The sequence below is a fragment of the Lithobates pipiens genome, unplaced genomic scaffold (assembly GCF_037356315.1).
Source record: "Lithobates pipiens isolate NorthernLeopardFrog02 unplaced genomic scaffold, aLitPip1_a1.2 Scaffold_16, whole genome shotgun sequence".
NCBI lineage: Eukaryota > Metazoa > Chordata > Amphibia > Anura > Ranidae > Lithobates > Lithobates pipiens.
The window spans coordinates 351,770,941-351,794,896 of record NW_027507748.1 but is presented as its reverse complement, the minus strand read 5'-3'; the positions used below and the strand labels follow the sequence as shown (position 1 = coordinate 351,794,896).

Below are 23,956 nucleotides of genomic sequence, written 5' to 3'. Positions count from 1 at the left end.
GTGGACATAAATGAATGCAGTTTTTGTTCGTTTTTTTACATATACCTAGTGCAGACAGTTCGGACGGGAAACACATTAACCTTTCAATTTATCGTTTGTTCGGCAGAAAATTTCCAAACTTGTCCTTTGTTTTTCAGTTCAAAAACATCCCAACGATTATTGATTTTGTGCCCATTAACTGGCCGAAAAACGAACGTACTGTCTAAATGACTAAATTTTGGCTGATTTTTCATATAGTGTATGACCAGTATAACACTTGTGCTCATTGGGAAGATAGCTAAAGAGAACAACAGGGACAGTGGGAATTTACCTGAGAGGCAGAAAGTTCTCATTGCTCAAGGAACCCCTAGCAACCTCTGGAGGAACCTTAGGGTTCCATGGATTCCATGACAAACCCTACTTAAATGTATGGTGTTCCATCTCAAGGACATATAGCTAACCTTCTTGTCCCAATAACTTCAGATACCATATTTCTTTGATCTCAGTTTTATTAGAACAAGCCGGATGAAATTTTAAGTTCTCTAAGAGGAGATGGCAATAGATTGAGAAGTACATGTGTTGCTTGCTGAGTATTTTCTCAAAGAATGGTTGCTGTTTCAATTCCTGTAAAGATTCTACCCAGAATTCCCTGCTTATTAACAACTTCTTTAACTACACATAGTAACTCTAAATAAACAGGACAACTGCAGCAATACCAAAAAGGAACGCTAGATGGAGCCTGCACACCACTTATTATTGTCTAATTTAAATTACACACTTTACGTGTAAATTTAACAACACAGGTTTAAATAATCAACATAACATCTGATGGACAGACCATATGGTGTTAAGAAGACATTAGAGCCTGTAATTACAGACTTTTGTGCTTTAACAATAGTCTTGAATTTCTTAAAAAAAAGAGAATTTGGTGTAACAACCTCCTAAAGCACATTTTTTTTACTTAAGTATTAACCACTTGCTGACCGCCCTATAGAAGTTTTACACTACAGGGCGGCAGCTGTGGGCCAGATCACATAAATTTACTTTATACATTAATCCAAGCTTTCACCTGAAGGGGGTGGGCACATGCTGCTGGCTGCCCGTTTCTGCTGTAACAATTCACAACAGAAGCTGATCAGTGGGTGCCAGGCACTCAATGTCTTCCAGCACCCGCTGATCATCGGTAAAGTACACAGAACAGGGTTCCTGTTCTAACGGGGATAAGGGATGGATTCTGTGTTCCTGCAAAGCAGGGACTAGAATCCATCTCTTGCCTTAGTAAAGGGCACACATAGTAAACAAAATAATCTGGCTAGGCACATATTTAACCCCTTGATCACCCTAGATGTTTAACCCTTTCCCCTTGTCAGCAGTACAGTGACAGTGCCTATTTTTAGCACTGATCACTGCATTAGTGTCACTGGTTAGCCCAAAGTGTCAAAAGTGTCAGTGTCAGACTGTCTGCCGCAATATTGCAATCCTGTTTTAAGTCGCAGATCGCTATCATTACTGGTATAAATAAATGAATAAAAATTCCATAAATATATCCCATAGTTTGTAGATGCCATAACGTTTGAGTAAACCAATTAATATATGCTTATTGGGATTTTTTTTTTTTACCAAAAACATGTTGCAGAATACATATTGGTCTAAATTTCTGAAGAAATTAAATTTTTTTTTTATTGGATCTGTTGCTTTTTGTCAGTCTCTTTTTTTTTTGTTTATAGCACAAAAAATAAAAAATGCAGTCCTAAACAAATACCACCAAAAGAAAGCTCTATTTGTGGGGGAAAAAAACGGCATAAATTTTATTTGGGTACAGTGTCGCACGCCCATAAAATTTTCATTCAAATTAATGCAGTGCCTTATCGAAAAAAAATCAAAAATACACAAACCAAGTAGGTCCAACTTTCCAGGAAACAGTCACAGGGACAAGGTACTGTAGATCAGGGCTATTCCATATACCAGATGTCCTACAGCTTGCCAAATGGATCACAAAAAATGGCCAGGTCATCAAAGGGTAAATCTTCTGGAGGTCAAGTGGTTAATACCATATGTTTGATAGCTGCCTTTTCTGATGAATATTAGGGAAGTTGTTACTAAGAAAAAAACTTAAAGCAGAACCAAAGTCAGCAATACTTACCTGAGCGCCAACAGACACAGGAGAAGTCCCTTTCCAGCACCTTCTTCTAGGCTTCTTCCAGGTACCAGGCCTTTGGCTATCTTGATAGGTTGGCACAGAATTACATAACTCCTATGCATACACTAGAGTTTACGCATACCAGGACACAGGCACCGTGCTGGAATGTATATGAAGTTGCACATACACGGCTCAGTGTACATTTTAAAGAAAACTGGGAGCAGGTAGGTAAGCTTATTTTATTGCTGAAGAGATGTTGCATGTCTCTTCTATACATACATAGCCTGCTCGCAATATTTAAAAGGTAGACTTTACTTCAGCTTTAACTTTTGAACTGCAAAGAAAGTGTATTCAGCATGAGAAGGCATTGTGGGAATCTTTGTTTAGAACTGTGAACCCTCGGTCCTTTACTCTTTACTCTTCCACCTTGGTATGACTCATGTTATCATACCACTTTATCTCTGACCTTTCTACAAAAGAAAAACACCCTTTTCACTCCTTTGCAGACTTGTACCTTTTAAATCTGTTCTGCTATGCATACATTCATTTGATACAGTAGCTTGGTCTATATCATAGCTCCCAACTGTTCCTGATTTCAAGGGACTGTCCCTGATTTGGAACAAAGTCCCTCTGTCCCTCTTACCTTGTCATTTGTCGCTCATTTTGGTCTGATCCATATACTTGTATATAAAATGTACTATTTATCTTTTGTTAGGTGTGACCTCAACAAGTCACCTATTTGTCAGGTTATGTTACCGTTTCCCAATTATTAGTTAGAGTTCTTATCCAAGCAAAGAGACACAGAGATATTATTCAGTATTTCTGCTCAGAAGTCCGTCGTTAACTCTGACTGTCTCTGACTGACTGTGGCTCTGAGGCTTCTTTATTACATCTTTTATAGACAGAAAAGAGCAAACATCAGCAAATGTAAAAAAAAACAACATTTTCAAAGTAAAGACAATTCTCCGGGTGTTATCAGCTGATAAGACAATCTTCTGGGCGTAGACTGCTTTTTAGGGCTGATGCGGCCTCTTCTTGATGAGTACGTGACAATAGATGACGAATCCTTATTTTACAGAGAAGGATAGAAAAATACAAGTATTTAGTAAGACATAAGGTCAACCATTTTGTTTAGACACCCCTTAATCCTTACATTTCCCCCTTTGACATCACCCCTCCCTCTTGCCCTGGGTCCACCTGAACAAGTTCTAGTCAGCCTATATCCAGAGTACTCTCCCTGACCGCGAGTTGTCAGAGGGGTATACACCCATCCCCCTGGACAGTACCAACATCTAAAATTCAGGAAGAGTGGCTTTTCTGACAGATGGGTGATGTCAAGAAACTAAATCTACCTATCTTCACAAAAGTTCCATCTTTTCCGCATCATTTACCTTGGCTTTCTTGCAAAAGCACATAAACAACTTAAAGCATGCATAAAAGAAAAATACGAATAAGAGCACCACTATAATCGTCATTGCTGCCTTCTTAACCCAAGAGAATAACCCTGAGAAACTAAAAGTTCCACCAAACGGATCCCAGTCGCGACCAATATTTCGGGCCTTCTCTTGTAAATTCTTTACTTCCGTACGGTGTTGTGCAATGATGTCATAATAGTCAGGTACCTCAATGCTGGTGTTATGTATCCAAGTACAGCACTCATAGTCCTCAGTAGTTTCACAGAGTCCTGTCAGTGCTGCACTCATACTTTCAATTGCTAATTCATGTAATTCTAATTGTTGTCTGATGGCTCTGGTCTCCAGATTTAACTTAGTAATGTCATCAGAGTTTTTCTCCAAAACATCATTAATAATTCCTGTATAGTTATTTAGTCTTTTCATTAAGTCTATACCCCATCCTGTCCAGGACGGGAACCAAGCCCATGCCATGTCCTTCTTCAGGAATATTTCTCTTTTACTACGATACCTGAGGGGATATCTAGGATGCATGCTAGCTTCTAATAGGTGATCACCTCGTTCATCACCTACTACTCCCATTACTGGTACTAAACTTGCGAGGTAGCACCATCCCTGAGCTCTTCTAGGTATCCAAGTATAACATTTATCCTCACAACAGATATATATATATATTGTTTCCTAGAGCTACTGATCTTGAACTGATATCATTTCTATAACGAGAGGTGTATCCATAGAGGGATAAGTTGGATACTAACCACCTAACATTATTATCCACAATGTTAGTGAGGAAGTCAGATAATGTCTGGTGTGTGCTGGAATTACTGGGATAGAAGCTTCCATTTAATACGACAATGGACAAATTAAACTTGCTGTCTTGGCATTCTCCATTTCCTCCCGTTGTGTTCCCTAAGTTGAAACACCAATCAGGGAAAAAGGCGAGACCATTTGACTTAAACATTACTGTCTCACTGGTATTTGTTTTAATTATGTTAATGCTACTGTTAGCAAGATCAGTATAGTTTATAGGAACTGCCATCAGTGGTATACTTGCTGTGCTGGGGTGTAATTTGCTACAAATCCAACATTTCTCATATCCTGACTTCTGGGCATAAGCATATTTAAACTTCAGTAATAAAATTTTTTTAGAAAATCCTTCATCCTTGTGTATTTTATTCTGTGAGGTAACCAAACTATTAGCCAGGATTACTGAAACAATAAAAAGATACATGTTGTCATTTGCCAACTGGCTCCTTTTTACAATGAGAAGCGTGGATCCAGGTAGGTTTCCCTTCCAATTTCACTGAGGTTGCTGTAATCAATAGCACCTGGAAAGGACCTTCAAACCTTGGTTCCAGTGTCTTTCTGGTATGTTTCTTTACATACACATAGTCTCCTGGTTGTAGATCGTGTGTACCTGTGACAGAATTAGGGTCTGGAAGAGAAGAATACACACTCTTGTGGATTTTAGTCAGACGCTGTTGCAACTGTATTACATACGTAGTTAAACTATCACATTGTAATTGCATACTTTGAGGAAAATATAAACCTAATCTAGGTGCACTTCCAAACAGTATTTCATATGGGGATAACCCTGTTTTTCCTGTTGGGGTGTACCTAATAGAGAACAAAGCTAAGGGTAGGCACTCAGGCCATGGTTTATTCAACTCCTGCATGGCTTTTTGTATTTTCAGCTTGATTGTACCATTTACTCTTTCTACTGATCCTGAACTCTGTGGGTGGTAAGGAGTATGAAAACTTTGTTGAACCCCTAACATTGCCATCACATTTTGCATTATTTCTCCCGTGAAATGTGTCCCCCTATCTGATTCTATTGTTTCTGGGAGACCAAACCTAGGTATCAGCTCAGTAATCAGTTTCTTGGCGGTGGCTTTTGCCGTAGCTGATTTCACAAGATAACTTTCGGACCAGCCTGAAAATAGGCAGATGCACACGAGAACAAATTCAAAGGGGCTGCTCTTAGGCATTTGTATGTAGTCAATCTGCAGTCTCTGAAAGGGATATTGGGCCCGAACCTGATGTTTACGTGGGGTTTTCACTCTCTGTCCTGGGTTATTAATCAGACAGATTTGGCATGCAGCACAGTAGTTCCTTGCAGTACTACTGAATCCAGGGGCTAGCCATCCTTGGCTTACAATCCTATACATAGAATTGGAGCTGACATGAGTGGGTAAGTGAACAGCCGCTGCCATTGCTGGGTATAGAGAACCGGGTAGACATATTTTGTCTCCTTCTCTCCATACATTGTCAAGGCCTGGTGCAGCTCCCTCCTTAACCCAACGGTCCTTCTCAATAGCCCCTGCTTGTTCCTGTAGTTCCATTAGCTGCTGCCATGTGGTTTCGGGCATACTCACCTGTACCGTGGCTAAGGTCTCAGGGCTTACTTCCCCTAGAGCTGCCTTCTTTGCAGTTAAATCTGCAAATGCGTTTCCTTTTGCCTCAGTTGTTTTTGCGCTCGTGTGTGCCGCTATCTTCATGATGGCTACTCTTTTAACCTTTTGAAGATTGTTCAGGACTCTTTTGATTCCTTCACCATGTTTAACAGGTGTGCCTGCTGCTGTAAGGTAACCTCTAGCTTTCCATATGTGGCCATAATCATGTGCCACACCGTAGGCGTATGCGGAATCAGTGTAAATGTTCCCTTCTTGTCCCTCTAAGTGTTCTAGGGCTTTCTCTAGAGCGGTTAGTTCCGCTTCTTGTGCCGACATGTGTACTGGTAGTGACTTTGCCTCAATTACCTGTGTGTCCGTTACCACAGCATAACCTGTGTGATATTTACCTTTGTCATCGGCAAATCTACTACCATCTATGTACAGTGTGTGTTCTGCATTTGCAATGGGTATGTCTGTGACATGTGGGAACCCCGTGGTTTCTTGTTCCATAAGTTGAAAACAATCGTGTTCATCAGATGTTATGTCCTGAAACGAAAGTGTGTCAGAATCCTGAGTATCTTGTGCTGTGTCTACACCATTATCATCATTACTCCCCCCTGTCAAATCTGTCTGTAATGGTAAAAGCTGTGCTAAGTTAAAAGAAGTGCATCGCTGAAAGGTAACATTGGGGGGTAGGAGCAAAGTGCATTGTAGACGCAGCTGCCTTGCCATTGATATGTGTTTTGGTTGGACCTGTGATAAGATGGCGTGTATGTCATGTGTGGTATGTACCACTACAGGATTGTCTAAGACAATTTCTGAGGATTTGTCAATGATAATTGACACTGCTGCGACTGCTCGTACACAGGACGGTGATCCTCTAGAGACAGGATCGAGAGCCGCCGAGAAGTATGCTACCGGCCTTTGTTTGATGTGTTGTTGTGTCAACACCCCTGTTGCGTGTCCCGTGATTTCAGCAATGTACAAATGAAATGTTTTGGTATAATCAGGGATCCCGATCGCAGGTGCCGAAATTAGTAACCTTTTTAAGGTGCTAAAAGATTCATGACCTGCTTCTGTGAGTACATAGGGTACTATTTTCAAGCAATCATATAATGGCTGCATCAGAGAACTGGCATGTGGTATCCATTGGCCTGGACTCGGTCTTCAGTGAGGTGTCGAGTACCCTGGGATATACAGTGGCCCAAAAAGACAACCTTTTTCTGACATACCTGTAACTTAGTTCTATTCACCTTGCACCCTTTTTCAGCCAGGAATTGTAACAATGATAGAGTGGCTTTTAAACAAGTATCGTTATCCGGACAACATAACAATAGGTCATCTACATATTGCAACAATACACAAGTGTCAGGCGGTTGCCATTCTCCTATTTTTACCTTTTAAGGTTTAGTCAGTGGGGCATCGGACAAAAGACCGTCATAACCACTTATGGGTATGGTGTCACGGGACGTCATGTGTGGAGGGACTACTGAATCAGACAACAGACTGCGTGACGCTCCTGTGTCAACCAAACAAGGAATATGTTTACCTTCCACCTTCATCAACATGTGGAGCATTTTGTTCTCTGATTCAGCTAGGACTGGGGCAAGTCATGCGGTCGGATCGTCCCTATCATTGGTACGCCTCTGTCTGTAGTCCCTCGTGTCTCTGTCCGTGTTTCCTTCCTGTTCGTCTTTTATCCTTTTCCTACAGTCTCTTTTTATATGTCCCACCTTGTTGCAGTAATAACAGGTAAGAGGTTTACGGGAGGAATTCCCTCCTTCATTGACCCGGGCAACAGTGTTAACTCCCGGTGTCCTTCTGGGTTTAGTTTCTGCTAAATCAGCCTCTATGCCTTGTGCTTTCTGCAACAATGTTCCTCTGTCCCGTATGGCTCTCCATTCGGGAGTACATGCCTTCAGTTTGTCACCTATTTGGGGTACTAGTCCTTCCATAAACTGTCGATTGAAAGCCCTAATGGTGACGGGTAAGGCTAAATCTAGACCTTCGTCAGCCATCATGCTTTCCATGTTGAGGTAAAATTCGGTAACAGTCTGACCTGGGGCCTGTTTTATGGGCGCTGTCGAACCCCTTTCCTGCTGTTTCCCTTGGCAAAATTCTCGTAACTGAGCAATAAACAGGGGTCTAGAGTCTATATGACGAGGGTGTACTCCTGGCGGATCTGCCGCTGGATCCCCTTGTGGTCTATGTGGAGCAATTTCATTCATAAATTGATTAAACATCGTTAGTGTCATTTTATGTCTACACAAATCTTCCCCATCTTGCCAAGTCGCTTCATGTGTGTCTAGTAATTGTGTCACGAATCTACAGAATGCGGCAGGTTTTGCTACGGGATCAGGAGCATTCTGTATTAATGCCATAAGAGTGTCAGCCGACCAAGGTGTCCATGTCCTCAGAACGACTTGTCGGGTCACTGTAGGTGGCTGTCCTGCTTGACCCGCATTTGGATTATTTACTTGTATTACCCTAGTCCGACTATGGACTGGAGCTACGGGCTCTGGTCTTTGAGCTCCGCAATGCACACATTCCTGTGCCCAGTCTGGGTTCTTGATACCGCATACTCGGCATACCCATCCTCTTCCTCTTAAGGAAGGATAAAGTTTTGGTCTTTCATTAAACCTTTCATCCAATATCTAAATTGCTGCATTTGTAAATTTCAGAAGCCAATTTAAATGAATAGTAGTGGTAAGAAAGAAAAAAAAATATTTTTTTTGTATAATTCCCCTTTAAGGGGGCGTGGCAGGTAGTCTGTCCTATGCCTACCTACTTTTGCTTATAGGTGTCCCTCGTTCCCATCTTAAAAAGTTGGGATGTATGTCTATATGAATATCGTTGCTTCATCCTATTTTATACATCAGTGTTATTATATTTGTCCCAGCTATTGCAGGGAATCATGATATAGCATGATGTCATACAGAGCCAACAAGGTTGTCTTACTAAAGAAAAAAAGACTGGTCACTTGGCAAGGGAATTTTCCCCAGAGCTTAGTAAATAAGCTGAAGCTCTGCTGACTTCCATCATCCAATCACGTGCAAACAAAAATTCAGTTTTTATTTTTCTAGCACATGACTGGATATTCTTTGCAAAGTGAATTTTCACTACATTCACCAAACTAAGGAAAAATTCCCTGGCAACAAGAATAGCCTATTTGTCTTTTTGGTTAGGCATAGGCTTATAAACTCTGTTAGATGGAATTTGCTGTCTGCACCATCATTTTGGAGATTTTTTTTCTCACTTCCTGTCCTGCTAACACTTTATCACACTGTAACGCAAACACAAAGGGTATCATCTCACACAGAGTATCAATGGTGGAGAAAGTTTCCCGTTAGGTTTCACAGACAGTAATAAGCGCCTAACAGAGAATCTGACTTCCCCTATTTTATCCAAAATGATCAGCTCAAGTTGGGCTTTCAAATGGGGTTATGCCACGTACACACGACCAGTTTTCTCATCGGAATAAACTCTGAAGGGTTTTTTCCAACGGAGTTCCGCTGAAATTGTTGTGTGTACACATGATCACACCAAAGTTCAATAGTTAAGAATGTGGTGGCGTACAGCAGGTATGATGGGACTAAAAAAAGGAGGTTCAATGGCCAATAGCCTCCATCTTGTACTTGCTTCAGAGCATGCGTAGTTTTTGGTCCATCGGAACAGCATACAGACGAGTGTTTTTCGCAATAGGAATTGGACCGCTCAGAAATATTTAAAACATGTTCTTTTTCTAGGTCCGTCAGAATTTTCGGGAAAAAAAGTCCGATGAGGTATACACACGATCGGAATATACAATGAAAAGCTTCCGTCTGACTATTTCTGTCAGACATTCTGCTCATTTGTACGTGGCATTCGTTTTAAATTGCCAGCACTGTTTCTAGTCCAACTCCCTTCTAGTTCCATATCTCTATATGATCAGAATTAGGGCAATTTCAGGGTGTTCTGACCATTCTATAAGAACAATAAGGCACTTGCAAATGTTTTTTACGCTATTTGCACATAAACTAAAATGTACTTTGGATGAACTCTATATAAAGCTCTACTGTACCTGTACATAAAGGATAGGTCCACCATTCTGACCATGTTTCATGTTACATCCATATTTAGGGTATAGCATGAAACATGGTCACATTCCCCAGTCCCTCACCCTCAAATCGCCCTCTCTCTTCCTAGGGTTGACCCTTTCTGATCGTGTAAGCTTTATACATCCCTGGTTTGTCTTCAAAAATGGGAATTGGTTTTGACATGTCTATCCCAATGTCCACAAAAAGTTGACAAATCTATATCGCTTCTTGACATAATCTGCCTCAGTTGAAGATAGAGCAACAGTTACTTGTTTTTGACTAAGAACAAGAAAAAATGTAGCAGCGCTGAATAAGGGAATAAGTGAATACCCCAATTACTAAAAAACGAAACTTTTTCCAAAGGTGTATTAACACAAGAAAAAAGTGATAAATCAACTAGTGAATATATCTATAATCAATCCATTATTAAATTAATTAATTAAAATGAATCAAAAAGTCCATATAATTCATGCAATAAAAAGTCCTTGGATGGGAGGGTATAAATTAATTCCACCCTCCTTGACACCAACTAATACGTTACCCAGACGATGTCATTGTGTTGACGAAACGTGCGTCGGGAGGAGTTGACGTGCTGACGTCACCGCATATCAGGGTCTCAGTGGACAAACATCCATGTACAGTCGGCCAGATATTTGCTGTTATTCATTTTAATATTGTAAATGCATTTTAATCTTTAATTTTATTAAAATGGGGTTTAGACGGTATTATGCTATGGTGAGTCCCCTTGTTTTTCTGGGTTTCATATCACCACCTTCTGAAGACTCTCGACCCTGACAAGTTTGCTAAGCTGCCATTAACATCTGGTAGAGTGTGGATCCTCCGGAGATATTTGCCTTGTTTCCAGGCTATAAGCCCGGGACTGGGGATTTTCAGTTCTCCTCTGGATAGAAGCCCTGACCGGGTTGCAGGTCACATGCTTATTTAGATTGCTAGTCGGGAAGCTTGCATTTTATCTGGTGTAACATCCTGGATACGGTGGTGGATTCGTCACGGAATTTGATTAATTGATTATTTCATTCACGTATCAGTTGGTGTCAAGGAGGGTGGAATTAATTTATACCCTTCCATCCACTTTTGACTTTTTATTGCATGAATTATATGTACTTTTTGATTAATTTTAATTAATTCATTTATTCATTTATTTAATAATGGATTGATTATTGATATATTCACTAGTTGATTTATCACTTTTTTCTTGTGTTAATACACCTTTGGAATAGGTTTAGCTTTTTAGTAATTGGGGTATTCACTTATTCCCTTATTCAGCGCTTCTACATTTTTTCTTGTTCATTATTTGTGTGTATCTCACTTTTAGCAGTTGCTTTCAATTTAATTTAGAGATTTTTGGTATAGCGCAGTATTTCACTTTTTTCATCACTTGTTTTTGACTATACCAACTTATGGTTTCTTCCTATACTGGAAGATGAATCCACTTTTTATAGCCTAGGCCATCTTTATGTAGAGCAACAATTCTTTTTTTCAGGTCCTCAGAGAGTTCTTTGCCATGAAGTGCCATGTTGAACTTCCAGTGACCAGGGTGAGAGAGTGAGAGTTTAACACACCTGCACCCCATTCACAGCCAAGACCTTGTAACACTAACAAGTCGCATGACACCGGGGAGGGAAAATGACTAATTGGCCCCAATTTGGACATTTTCACTTAGGGGTGTACTCACGTTTCTTGCCAGAGATTTAGACATTAATGGCTGTGTGCTGAGTTATTTTGAGGAGACAGTAAATTTACACTGTTAGCCCCCCTGTACACACGGTCAGACATTCCGACAACAAAATCCGTCGGATTTTTTCCGACGGATTTTGTCCGAAACTGGTGTTGCATACACATGGTTGGACAAAGTTGTCGGAAAATCCGATCGTTCGGAACGTGATGACGTTCGTTCGTTGCGACGGGACTACGTTGCGGTTAGTAGCCAATAGCTTTGGTCTCGTAATTTGATCTGAGCATGTGTGGAACTTTGTCCAATCGGAATTCTCTACAAACGATCGGACAAAGTCTGATCGGATTTTGTTGTCGGAAAATTTGAGGTCCTGCTCTCAAATTTTTTCCGTTGGAAATTCCGACGGAAAAAGTCCGATAGAGCCAACACACGATTGGATTTTCCAATATAATCCGATCGGACCTTTTACGTCGGAATTTCCGACCGTGTGTACAGGGCATTATACAAGCTGTATACTCACTACTTTACATTGTAGCAAAATTTAATTTCTTCAGTGTTGTCACTTAAGAATTAATAAAATATTTACAAAAATGTAAGGGGTGTACTCACTTTTGTGAGATACTGTATGCCCACTGCTGTGGCTAAATCTGGTCTTGTCACAGCTTACTAATTAGCAGTTTACCAATTGCTATGTGATACATGTCATTGTTGGGTAACAAGTTCTCTGCTTCATTGCTCTTTTGATAGCCTGGCTCCATAGGAGTTCTCACTTCCTTTGCATCTTGCATATGGAATTGTTCCAAGATTTCAGATATTTTCTAAGATTGGTTAAGAAGACAACTTCCATCTTCTTTTCCCTCTGTTTGGATTCCGAGATAGTGCTAATGTCCCCTAGTTCTTTGATTTCAAAATTTTCTTTTAGCTTGTGAACTATCTGATTGTAATCCCCTTCTTGTTCAAAACAAGTTATATTGTCATCAGCATAGATAAAGATTTACTGTATATCCATCTGTCTCCTTGATTCCTGGAGTAGAGAATGGGGTCTGCTTTACTTCTTGAGAATCCCTCTCTGGTAAGTACTTTGTTTACTTTCTCATTCCACATCCTTGCAGATTGCTTAAAGCGGGAGTCCGCCGGGACTTTTTTTTTTTTAAGTCAGCAGCTACAAATACTGCAGCTGCTGACTTTTAAAATAGTGACACTTATCTGTCCAGCGCGCCCGCGATGTCGGCACCCGAAGCCGATCTCTAGATCGACACTCGAGTGCTGCCGCCGCCATCTTGGGTATGGGAATCAGGAAATGGAGCCTTTCGGCTTCATTTCCCGGTTCCCTACTGCGCATGCGCGAGCCGCGCTGCGCAATGAGGACGGTCCCCGCTGCCTCTGGGATCTGTGTGTTTCCCAGCAGGCAGCGGGGTACTTGCGGAAGGGGGCGGGCACTTGCGGAAAGGGGCGTAATGTACGCCCCTTTCCGCAGAGAGCTAGCCGGGAAGTGGGTGCAGTTACCTGGATTATCCAGGTAACTGCACCCCCCTCCCCCCTGAAAGGTGCCAATTGTGGCGCCGGAGGGGGGGAGGAATCCGATGAGCGGAAGGTCCATTTTAGGGTGGACCTCCGCTTTAAGACCGTAGAGGCTCTTCTGATGTTTACATACAAGGTTGTCTCCTTGCTCAAACCCTGGTGGTTGCTCCATGTAGAGATCTTCCTTAATGTCTCCATATACAAAAGCACCTGCTTTAGAGGGGTGGGTCTTTTCCCGGAAGGCTCTAGTAGCGGCTTAGAATTCTATCACTGATTCATACAGACAGCAGAGATAAGAGCCCAAAGAGGAACCAGACTTGGTACTTTGGATTTGGGATAGCGCTCACTATGGAGGGATGTGCTTTGTTAATTTTTTCATGTCAGAGGTTTAAAACCACTTTAATAAGTAATACTATGACATATTGCATAATGAAGCTCAGCTCCTGGCTCTATAAATTTTGGAATAATAGAAAATGACCTAAAACGTACATTGTATTTCCCAAACTGCTCAATGAAACTCCAGCTGGATGATGCCTATCTAATGCTTTTGTTTTGTGCTTCCTCTGTGAAACTGAAACTGTTACCTTTAGTTTACTGGCAAGGTTTGGTGTGTGGGTGGGGGTGTGCTATATGTTATACAGAGGAGTTCAAAGCAATATTAAAATCTTAACTATGCTGGAAAACACCTTCAATGGCAACACATCTGGTTACCATAGAAAACATTAACTGGTTGAGTCTTGTTTTTTATTACATATCTATTCTATGTAACATTTTTATATATCATGTACTGTATGTTAAAGCAGCCCTATTCTTTGCCAGTGTTTACTGAGACTATTGCCATATATTAATTATTAGGCTTATAGAAAATTCCCTGGTGCGATTTTAGTGAACGACAAACTTTGCTCTAATTTGTACCCTAAGAAGTTACCACCTAGTTGCATTTTACGTAGCATAAAGGGGGTAAACTGGGTGTCAATCACAGCTCACGATACATCGGCCTTTCCTGTGACAGTCATTTGTCATTGCCAGAGTCGCCTTTTAGAAATCATGGGCACATGATCATACACTCTGTGGAATCAATGGCAGTAATGCTCCCATATAAATTTTACAAGATATAGACTTGCATGTCCACCTCCTGCTCCAACATGTTTTACCACACTGGGGAGTTAATCATGGAGTTGGTTTTATATCAGTGACAGCATCACTGTGCAGTCCATTCATTTCTATTTGACAAGTGGCATCATACAGTCTGATAAGGGCCCCCCTTCCCCTGCTTGGTTTGACTGCCAGTGTGAGTGTATGCAATGTGCAGGCACAGTATGTTGTGTTAGTGCAGAGCAGTACATAAAGAAAGTGCAATGACAAGTATGCAGTGTAGGGTAGTGAGTAGTATAACATGGCAGGGCATAGCTGTGGAGTGCTTGGTATGAAACAATAGGAAAATGCAGGGCAGTGAACAGTATGCAGTGAGCAGTCTGAAGAGGTAAAGAAGTGCAGGGTCATGCACAGTACCTGGTGGCTTTATGTACTGGCAGTGGCAGTGCAGTAGGTGAACAGTATGCAGTGGCAGGGCAGTGAGCATTATGTAATGGTAGTGCTATTCCATTAGCAGTATATAATGACAGCACAGTGAGCTGTAGGTAGTGGCAGTGCAGGGTAGTATTTAAAAGCAGGGAGGTGAACCGTATATAATGGTAGTGCAGTTGCATAAACTGGCAGTGCCGGACAGTGATCAGTGTGAAGTGCCAATGAGCAGTATGCAGTTGCAGGGTAGTGACCAGTGTGTAAGGGCAGGGCATGCAGTGGCAGGTCAGGGCAGTGAGCAGCATGCATTGGCAAGTTAGGTTGGGCAGCAGGCAGTGACTGATCAGGACAGTGGGCACTATGCAGTGGCAGGTCAGGGCAGCATGTAGTGGCAGTTTAGAGCAGTGGGCAGTGTGCAGCGGCAGATCATGGCAGTATGTAGTGGCAGGTTAGGACAGTGGGCAGTATGAAGTGGAGGTCACTGCATTGAACAATATGTAGCAGCAGGTCAGGGCAGTGGGTAGCATGTAGCGGCAGGTCAGGGCAGTGGGTAGTATGTAGTGGCAGTTCAGGACAGTGGGCAATATGTAGTTGCAGGTCAGGGCAGTGAGAAGTATGTAGTGGCAGGGCAATAAATAGAACCAGTACAGGTGTAGTGAATAGCATGTAGTGCAGGGTGGGGAAATGGGCAATATGCAGTGGCAGGGTAGTGCACTGAGCAGTATTTAGAGACAGGGCAGTGCAGTAGGCAGTATGTAGTGGCAGGGTGGTGTGTAGAGACAGGGCAGTATGTAGTGGTAGAACAGTAAGTAGTGGCAGGGCAATATATTTCAATAGGGCAGAGTAGTGAGCCGTATGTAGTGGCAGGGCAGGGCAATAGAATTTTAGAAAAAAATAATTGATTCTAATAAATCACTTGGTGTTACCTTATAGGAGCTGAAATATCTATATCAGGAAAATACTGCATTATGACCACTGGATGGAGCTTATGATCATAGGAACTAAACATATTAGGCAACACACAGGGGTTATTTGTGATGGTTGAGCGATTGCTTGATATACTAGCACAGAGAATTTTTATATAAAGGCCCCTTAGACAAACTTAATTGATTATATTGATATATTTAAACACCCCTTTAATAATACAATTAAAAACGTTTAATTCACACCAGAGTTTAAAATAAATCATAACTACTTTTGTGTAATTTATTTCAAAGTAGAGTTCCTGTCTTTCATAAAAATGTTGCCATGTTCTTTGTACAAAGTTTATTTAAAGTAATAATAATTACAAATACTCTGTTTTTGTCTCTTCAGGGATCTAAATCACAATGGATTGGAAGACATTCCAGGGTCTCTTAAGTGGTGTAAACAAGTACTCAACAGCTTTTGGACGTATTTGGTTATCAGTTGTCTTCGTATTCCGAGTTCTTGTGTATGTGGTTGCAGCAGAGAAAGTATGGGGAGATGAGCAAAAAGACTTTGATTGTAATACTCGGCAACCAGGCTGCACCAATGTCTGCTACGACCACTACTTCCCCATCTCTCATATTCGGCTTTGGGCTCTCCAGCTCATATTTGTGACATGTCCTTCCCTTCTGGTAATAATGCATGTTGCTTATAGAGAAGAAAGGGAAAAAAAGAACCGCTTGAAAAATGGTGAGAATTGTTCTAAGTTGTATTTTAATACTGGCAAGAAACATGGAGGTCTTTGGTGGACTTACCTTCTCAGTCTTTTTTTCAAAACTGGCATAGAAATCACCTTTCTCTATATCTTGCATACAATGTGGGACAGCTTTGACATGCCTCGGCTTGTCAAGTGTACTAATATCGAACCCTGCCCCAACATTGTGGACTGTTACATCGCAAGGCCAACCGAGAAGAAAGTTTTCACCTACTTCATGGTAGCTGCTTCTGCAATCTGCATTGTCCTCAGCATTTGTGAGATATTTTACCTGCTCTTCAAAAGGTTTGCCAGCTGTGCTAAGAAGTACAAAAAGCCCAACCATCACTCAGTAACCTACAGCAAAGCTTCTACCTGCCAGTGCCATATCCACTTAGATAACCCAGAGAAAAAGCCACTTAATAAGACAATTGAATCTTTAAGAGCTTCAGCACCAAATTTAACAAATTTGTAACTCCGTTCCATTGGTCCATACTATATTTTGTTTTCATCACAAACCTTAATTATCCAGCATTACCCATAAAAAGAAAGGGTTTATATTCAGTTTGTAAGACAGACTATAAACAGTCCTTCTTTTGTACAGCCATTTTGGAGAATGCATTGGTGGGAGCTGCTTGGTGAAAACAAAGAAAATTAGTCTCTTAAAGTTTCTCTGTCTATTAAAGCTACTAAAACATACGAGCCAGGCTTAATGTTTACAAGACATAGCATTTCCTATTACTGAAGCCTCAAGAAAAGCTGTATGGACACAATAAATCAGGATGGATTACAGTATAAATATGTAACTGCCTGCTCTTTGGATCAAAGAGTATCAGATACACACTACTTCATTTCATGGTTTTTATGAGAGGTACCACTCAGCAATCGGGATGGATTTCAAATAAGTAAACGAAACACTGCCACAGTATATGCTCATCTAAATTTGACTGTTGATATTTCCTCTCTCTCAAAGCTAAGAAGATTGAACAATAACTGCATTCTCAATAACAATTATAGACTTGTATATGTCCCTGCGGACTCTTATTAAGCCAGTTTGATACTTTACTGATAATATTTCCTGTTTCTCCCAATTATGCCTGAAGTCATAAATCAATCCTGGTAGACCGATTACTCATTCAGCTCAATACAGAGCAGGTCCCTTGTCTCTAAACCGTTCCCTATTGGTGGGCCACAACTGCTGGTCTACAACAAATATGGATCCAAACAGCAAGGCCATGCTACTGGAAACAAAATTCATCTATCTATTATTTATATATATATATATATATATATATATATATATATATATATATATATATATATATATATATATAAAAAATTTTTCTTTTTTTTTATAGGAACAAGTGAAAACCTATTATGTTTATTAAATATGCAGTAATACTTTAATAAATTCGAAGAGCAGCACCAATTAATGGACACTAATATATTATCATAAACAGACATTGATAGGATTGCACAGGAATACATAAATGATAGTTGTGATTTTATTTAAAATCCAAAGTCAGCAAAGCGTTGAAAGAAAATGCAAAGGATGCAAGCTTCATTAAAATGAATTTTTTTTTCTGTAACTTTTTTAACAAGCATATGCTGGTCTTTGCTGCAAAAACACGAGCGCCAAAGTAACCATGACCTGAGAACAAAAAGACTTTCTGCTGCTACTACTGTACAGAGTCATCTCTACAGCAGTCACATGTCTACAGACTAAAGTTATCAATCTGCAGATATGCTCTGCCCTCTCATGTTAGCCTGTATCATTGTCCATAACAAGTGATGTTTTCAGTGAATCACGGGCTGCAGAGAGGATACCTAAAAACCTATTTTAGCAATATTACTTAGATAGAATGTAGAGTGCTGCTTACAATATTTGTAATAATTGCTTCCTTCAAGTGGTTCTAAAGTTTTTTTTTTTTGTTGTTTTTTTGTTTGTTTTTTTACCTTATTGCATTCTATGGATTAAGGTAAAAAACCTTCCAGCTGTTGTTCTTCCCTCTACCTCCCTAAATACTTACCTGAGTCCTGTATCAATCCAACTCTGTGCCTGTCTGCAGTCAAACCCTTTGAGACGGGAGTATGGATTCGGGGCCGAACTGCACTGTGGGTGTGTCTATAGATGCACACAGCCTGGCTCAGGATCAAGCCCACACATGCACACACAGAGGAATCGGCTTCCTATAGTGGTGCACAAAGAAGATGAGGAGCCAAGAGCGCCAGCGGGGGACCTCAGACGAGAAGGTTTTTTATTTTTGTAAAAAAAAGGCTTTACAACCTCTTTAAAGTCTTCTTCATGTGTAGACTACCTGCTCTTTTTTTAAAAGACGATGTTTTAATTATGAAGCATTTAACAGTTTGTATGAATACATTACTATAATGTTAAGATGATCATGTTGTCCATTTAGAACATAATGCTATGTTAGCAAAATTGGATGTAGTATAATTGTATGCTATGTATTAACACTAAGGCCTTATGCACACTGGGTGTTACAATAACATTATCAAAATGGCAGTAGGTTTGCAGTGAGTTTTTCAGCGTTTTTGCAATAGCGTTTTTAAAAGTTTTTTTATTTAGCGTTTAAAGTTTTTAATCCCATTGAAAAAAAAAAAATGTTGGTGAGCCGCATTTTTGAGAGTTTATCAGCGTTTTTCGACATAGCATGAGCATTTTTATAACTGAAAGACTCCTCTCAGAACATACTAGTTTTGGGATTTTTTTTACAGCCCAAAAACGCCCCACCCAAAAACAGTTGATAACATCCTATGTGAGCATGGGCACATAGGATAACATGCTGGAGAGTTTATTGACTGTAGAAAAAAATGTCTGAAGCCAAAAACAGCAGCTGTAAAAACGCCCAGTGTGCATGAGGCCTGGCAGCCATCAGATGTGGTAGACTATGGTTATTTCACACTGCAGAGTGCTCTATAACAAATACAACCATTTGCTATTGAAGGAGCAACTGCTAAATACAAAATCTTTGTTTGAGAAACACAATTAGAACAATGCAAATGACCGATATTTAAATTTAAAAATGTTCACAAATTCTTTTATACATTTAGACTATCTATAAATTTCCAGCAGGCCAACCCTTTCTTTAAAACTAATTTTATATCATGCTGTTGGGTCAGAAGTAAATAACTATACACGTATTTGTTAAATAATATTAGCATGTTATAACTTGGATATATAATGTCTGCCTCTTGCTGGGATGAAAAAGAGTACTTATTTTAACTGTTATTTGGATTTGGGACTAACACAATCTGACTGGAATAATGCTTGGAAACCTAACCAATTAAAGGATCAGACTACTTAAAGGATAAATTCACCTTTTGTAACATGTTATATCCATATTCAAGGTATAACATGCAGGGCTGCTGATAGAAATCATGACGCCCCCTACAGCCTACCTCACAGGGCCCCCTTCCTCCAAAAATATTAAATGGTATCTTTGCTAAAATGCAATGCCCGCAATGCTATTATTCGCAGCCATGGCAGAAATTATACCCCTGTCAAAAAAGATCCATTCAAGTGATTAGCAGCACAGAGGCAATTATTTGCACCTCCCCAGTGAGCGATCGGTACTGATAGCTCACTGTGTTCATTCAGGGTAATGTGGTCATTCAGGATGGTAACCCTCCTGTGTGCCTTCAGCAGCTGCCAGCGGGACAGGAAAGAAGGCAAAACAGCAGGAATGATGGGGAAATGGGCACACAGATTCCTAACAGCAGGGATAAGGGGGCACAGATACTAGAACTGATCCTTCTGCAGTGGAATAGGAGGAAGAAAAGAAAAGTAGAAGCCGGCAGCACTGCTCAAGAGTCAGCAAAAAGGTAGTACTGCTGGCCCTCCTGCTTGGCAGGTGCTCAGGCCCCCCTTTTAAACTGATGAGGCCAGGGTCCAGTACAGGAGGGCTGGCTGTACTGCTGTATCTGTGGCCCTAAAAACATGTAACATGTTGCAAATGCACCAGCTTCCATTCTCCCCTGATCCTCTGTTTTGACCGTTAGCATCTTTCATTCGCAGTATTCTGTGAATGGGAAAACTACAAGTCACTTTGCAACTGTCGACTTATAGTTCTGAATGAACTACCACGATGCTGTTGAGCACTGTGGTAGCTCATTGATTGTTCCTGTCAGTGTGAAACTGCCTATCTGTGCAATGTATGGGCAGACAGCTCACACTGATAGTCTGAAGGAGATCTGCATAGCACCAGCGATCTGCCAATCCTGGGTGTAATGCTTTCCGGGCTCTAAAACAAAATATAGAAAATGCAAATTTTTTTACCTACAAGAAAAGTGTATATTTTTAGCTGAAAGGTGAACTTATCCTTTAAAAGCAATGGTCTATTAGGTAAGATGTCAATGGACCAATACAGGTATGTCTGGTTATTGAGAATTGTAACTCTCACTGCTGTGCTGTCACATGGAGAGATATATAGTGTGTGTGTGTGTGTTTTTTGTCCTTTTAAGGACACCATGAATGAGATCTCCCCACCATTGTTTCAGTTATAAGCAGCCCCCCCCCCCCCTTTCCAAAGGGGAGCCACTGCAGCAAATTAAGCAGTAAAGTTTCAATACCACTAGTGCGTTTTCTGTTATAGTAAAATAGATGACAACATCTAGCAAAATGCAAGTGCACGGCCTCTGAACTCTCGATAATATAAATAAATTTGCAACATAGAACAGGCTTAAAGGACATGCAAAGATGTTTTTTTCTGTAATATGAGAGTTTGTATGTCAGAGAAGGCCTTTCTCCTTTCTGTATGTTCTATTTATTATTTGTACAAAATGTATATATTATTAAAATTGAATTTTTTTAAGTAAGTCACAATTGTCTGTTATTCTAAACCAGTGGTTCTCAACCTGGGGGTCACTAAATCCTGGGCTGTTCCTGAAGCCTGCACCGCTCTCCCTGGAGCCTGCGGTCACCCACTCAGCCTCTTCACAGCCGCCCATTCAGTTCACGGCATGGGTGGGGAGCAGGGACTAGAGGTCAGCTGACTGGTGAGGAATGTGAAGTGGGAGGGGCTGGAGAAGAACTCTTGATTTCAGCATAGGTGTCACTGCTGTAAGTCGGAGATACAGTGAAGCCGGAGACACAGAGGTTTATTTACTAAAGCTGGAGATTGCAAAATCAGTCTCACTTCTGCATAGAAACCAATTGGCTTCCAGGTTTTATTACCAAAACGTAATTGAACAAGGTGAGGTTAGAAGCTGATTGGCTACCATGCACAGTTGCACCAGATTCTGAGTGCACCAGTTTTAGTAAATCTACTCCACAGTGAGTAACACTACCTGTGATTATAGTTGCTATCAAAAGTTCCCACTGCAGTTCTCAGATCAGCAGATGACCTTGCTCAAGAGCACCTAAGTTGGCTGATCAGAACTTCCCACTGAAAGGAATGTAGATTGATTTCTCAAAAATCATGTGCTTTCCAAGAAACGAAACAACTAAAGAAGATAACAGTAACATGAGAAATTAAACTAGATTAGCAAAACTTGAGCATATCTATTCGTGAAGTGGATGTTAGAGAGACACAAAATGGAAACCAAATTTCTTAAAGAATGAAAGCAGTTAAGCTAAATATCTCTTCACCCACCAGCACTGCCACTCATCCCAACTCCCCGCCAGCACTGCCACTGATCCCATTACACCCACCCACCCCCAACCCCCCCCCCCCCCCCACCACCACCACCACCACCACCACCAAGGAGTAAGAGAAGGAACAAAAATAGAGAATACATGGAAGGGAAAGGAAAAAGAGTGGGAGGAACAAAGAAAAAGAAGAGAAAGAACAAGAAAGATGACTAGAGAAAGGGATGGGGGGGGGGGGACAAGAAATTTGGATAGAGATAAAAGGGAAAGAAAGGAGAACAAAGAGAGAGTGGTACATCCTAAAATGCACCACTTTAATACTGTACGAGTGGAAGGCACTCGGAGTGCTAAATATCCATGGGTTGGGGGCACAAATTACTTGTCTTGCCTTGGGTGCTGACAACCCATGCTACGAAAATAATTTTACTATTAGGGGTCCCCACAACTTGGGAAACTTTATCAAGGGGTCACGGCACTAGAAGGTTGAGAACCACTGTTCTAAACAGTTTATTTGCATGGAAATGTAACAATTACTGATATGCAGAATATGGATTCAAACCAACCTGTTAGGCCTATGCAGCATATCAAACCTGTCTTTTCCCCAAAGAGCAATCGGTTAGTGAGTATTTTCCTCTTTCATATACAAGAAATCATAGTCATAAATTGCTAAAAAAAAAAATGCTCATTTATCTTCATCCAATGCCTAAGGCCATCTGTGTAACCACTTGGGATATTTCTCATTATTTCATGTCTATATAATGAATGTTAGAAAAGAAAGTAAGGAAAATCTCTCCATTTCCTATTTAATGGATGTCAGTCAGAATAGAAAGTGAGGGGAAATTCCCATAAGGAAGGCAGATGGGGAAAAAATGCAAAAACAAATTAGTGAAGAGATAGTTTAGAACCTCTCTTTGGATTTTATGGTTGTTCCCATGAGAGAACTTTGCTCTCTTTACTTGTCCAGGTGACAGGTAAAACAGAAAGAAAGCAACATTATTTACAGTATAGCACATAAGGGATAGTCACCTTCTCCATCAGGAATAACAAAAGCATCACAGGTATACGACCCTCTCAATCTAGTGGTATAACTTAACCCCTTGGCGCCAGCACCTCCTGGCAATTTAAAGGGTTTCAGATGCTGGTTTTGGGGATGGATGGATACGACTGCAGGGCAGGGATGATGGTAACAGGTGGGACAGGGTAGGGACCAGGATAGGGAAACAGGATTGGAAATGCGGGTCACAGGTTCAGGGCACAGGAACAGGATCAGGATCAGGATCAGGATCACAAGCAGCAGGTCAAGCGCAAGGGCAATACCAAGGCAAACATGTGAGTGCTTGCCGGCTATTTATAGGCCTGTGATTGGCCTCAAGTGACACCTGATTGCAGGAGGTGCTGTTTGCTCCACACTGCCAGGATCCATCCACTGGTGGACGCCAGTACTGCAGCCCAAAGATGACATAACATCAGCAGGGAAAAGCTCTCCTGACAGTTCCAAACTGCCAGGAGACACCTGCTGGTGGACCTCAGTCCTGCATGCGAAAAGACAGATATTATCAGCGGATGGTACATTTCTTGACAGCGGGGTCTATGATCATGTGACCGCTGTGATTGACAGTCACAGTGGTGACATGATGAGAAAGCTCCCGATCAGAAGCTTTCTGTTAACCGCCAGTAACTGTACTGGGAGCGTGTAGGGTGCGTGCTCTTGACACAGATTTATTTAAATTTTGGTGCGCAAATATGCAGCCTCTTGGTGTTAAGGCCCATCCGCCAAGGGGCTGCGTATTTGAATGCTGTCGGCACCAAGAGGTTAAACCAACCCATTCAGTTTAAAATAGAATTGAAAGGCAAAACGTGTGTGTATATGAATAAAAAAAAAAAAGTAAATACCTTTTTTTTCTCCCTGTTTATAAGTGATCGCATAATCTCTGTTCCCAGGTGCAT

At 40.9% G+C, this 23,956-nt stretch overlaps 1 protein-coding gene across 2 annotated transcripts in view; it reads left to right on the top strand.

Annotated features, from left to right (window-relative positions):
• GJB3 (gap junction protein beta 3) overlaps positions 1 to 21,233 on the top strand; it is a 43,382-nt gene extending 22,149 nt beyond the window's left edge. For both annotated transcript variants that reach the window (XM_077481913.1, XM_077481914.1), the window contains exon 2: positions 16,056 to 21,233. In XM_077481913.1, the coding sequence (XP_077338039.1) occupies positions 16,070 to 16,876 (807 nt within the window). In that variant the 5' untranslated portion in view covers positions 16,056 to 16,069 and the 3' untranslated portion in view covers positions 16,877 to 21,233. The remainder of the gene's footprint in view (positions 1 to 16,055) is intronic.
• The last annotated feature ends 2,723 nt before the right edge of the window (positions 21,234 to 23,956 follow it).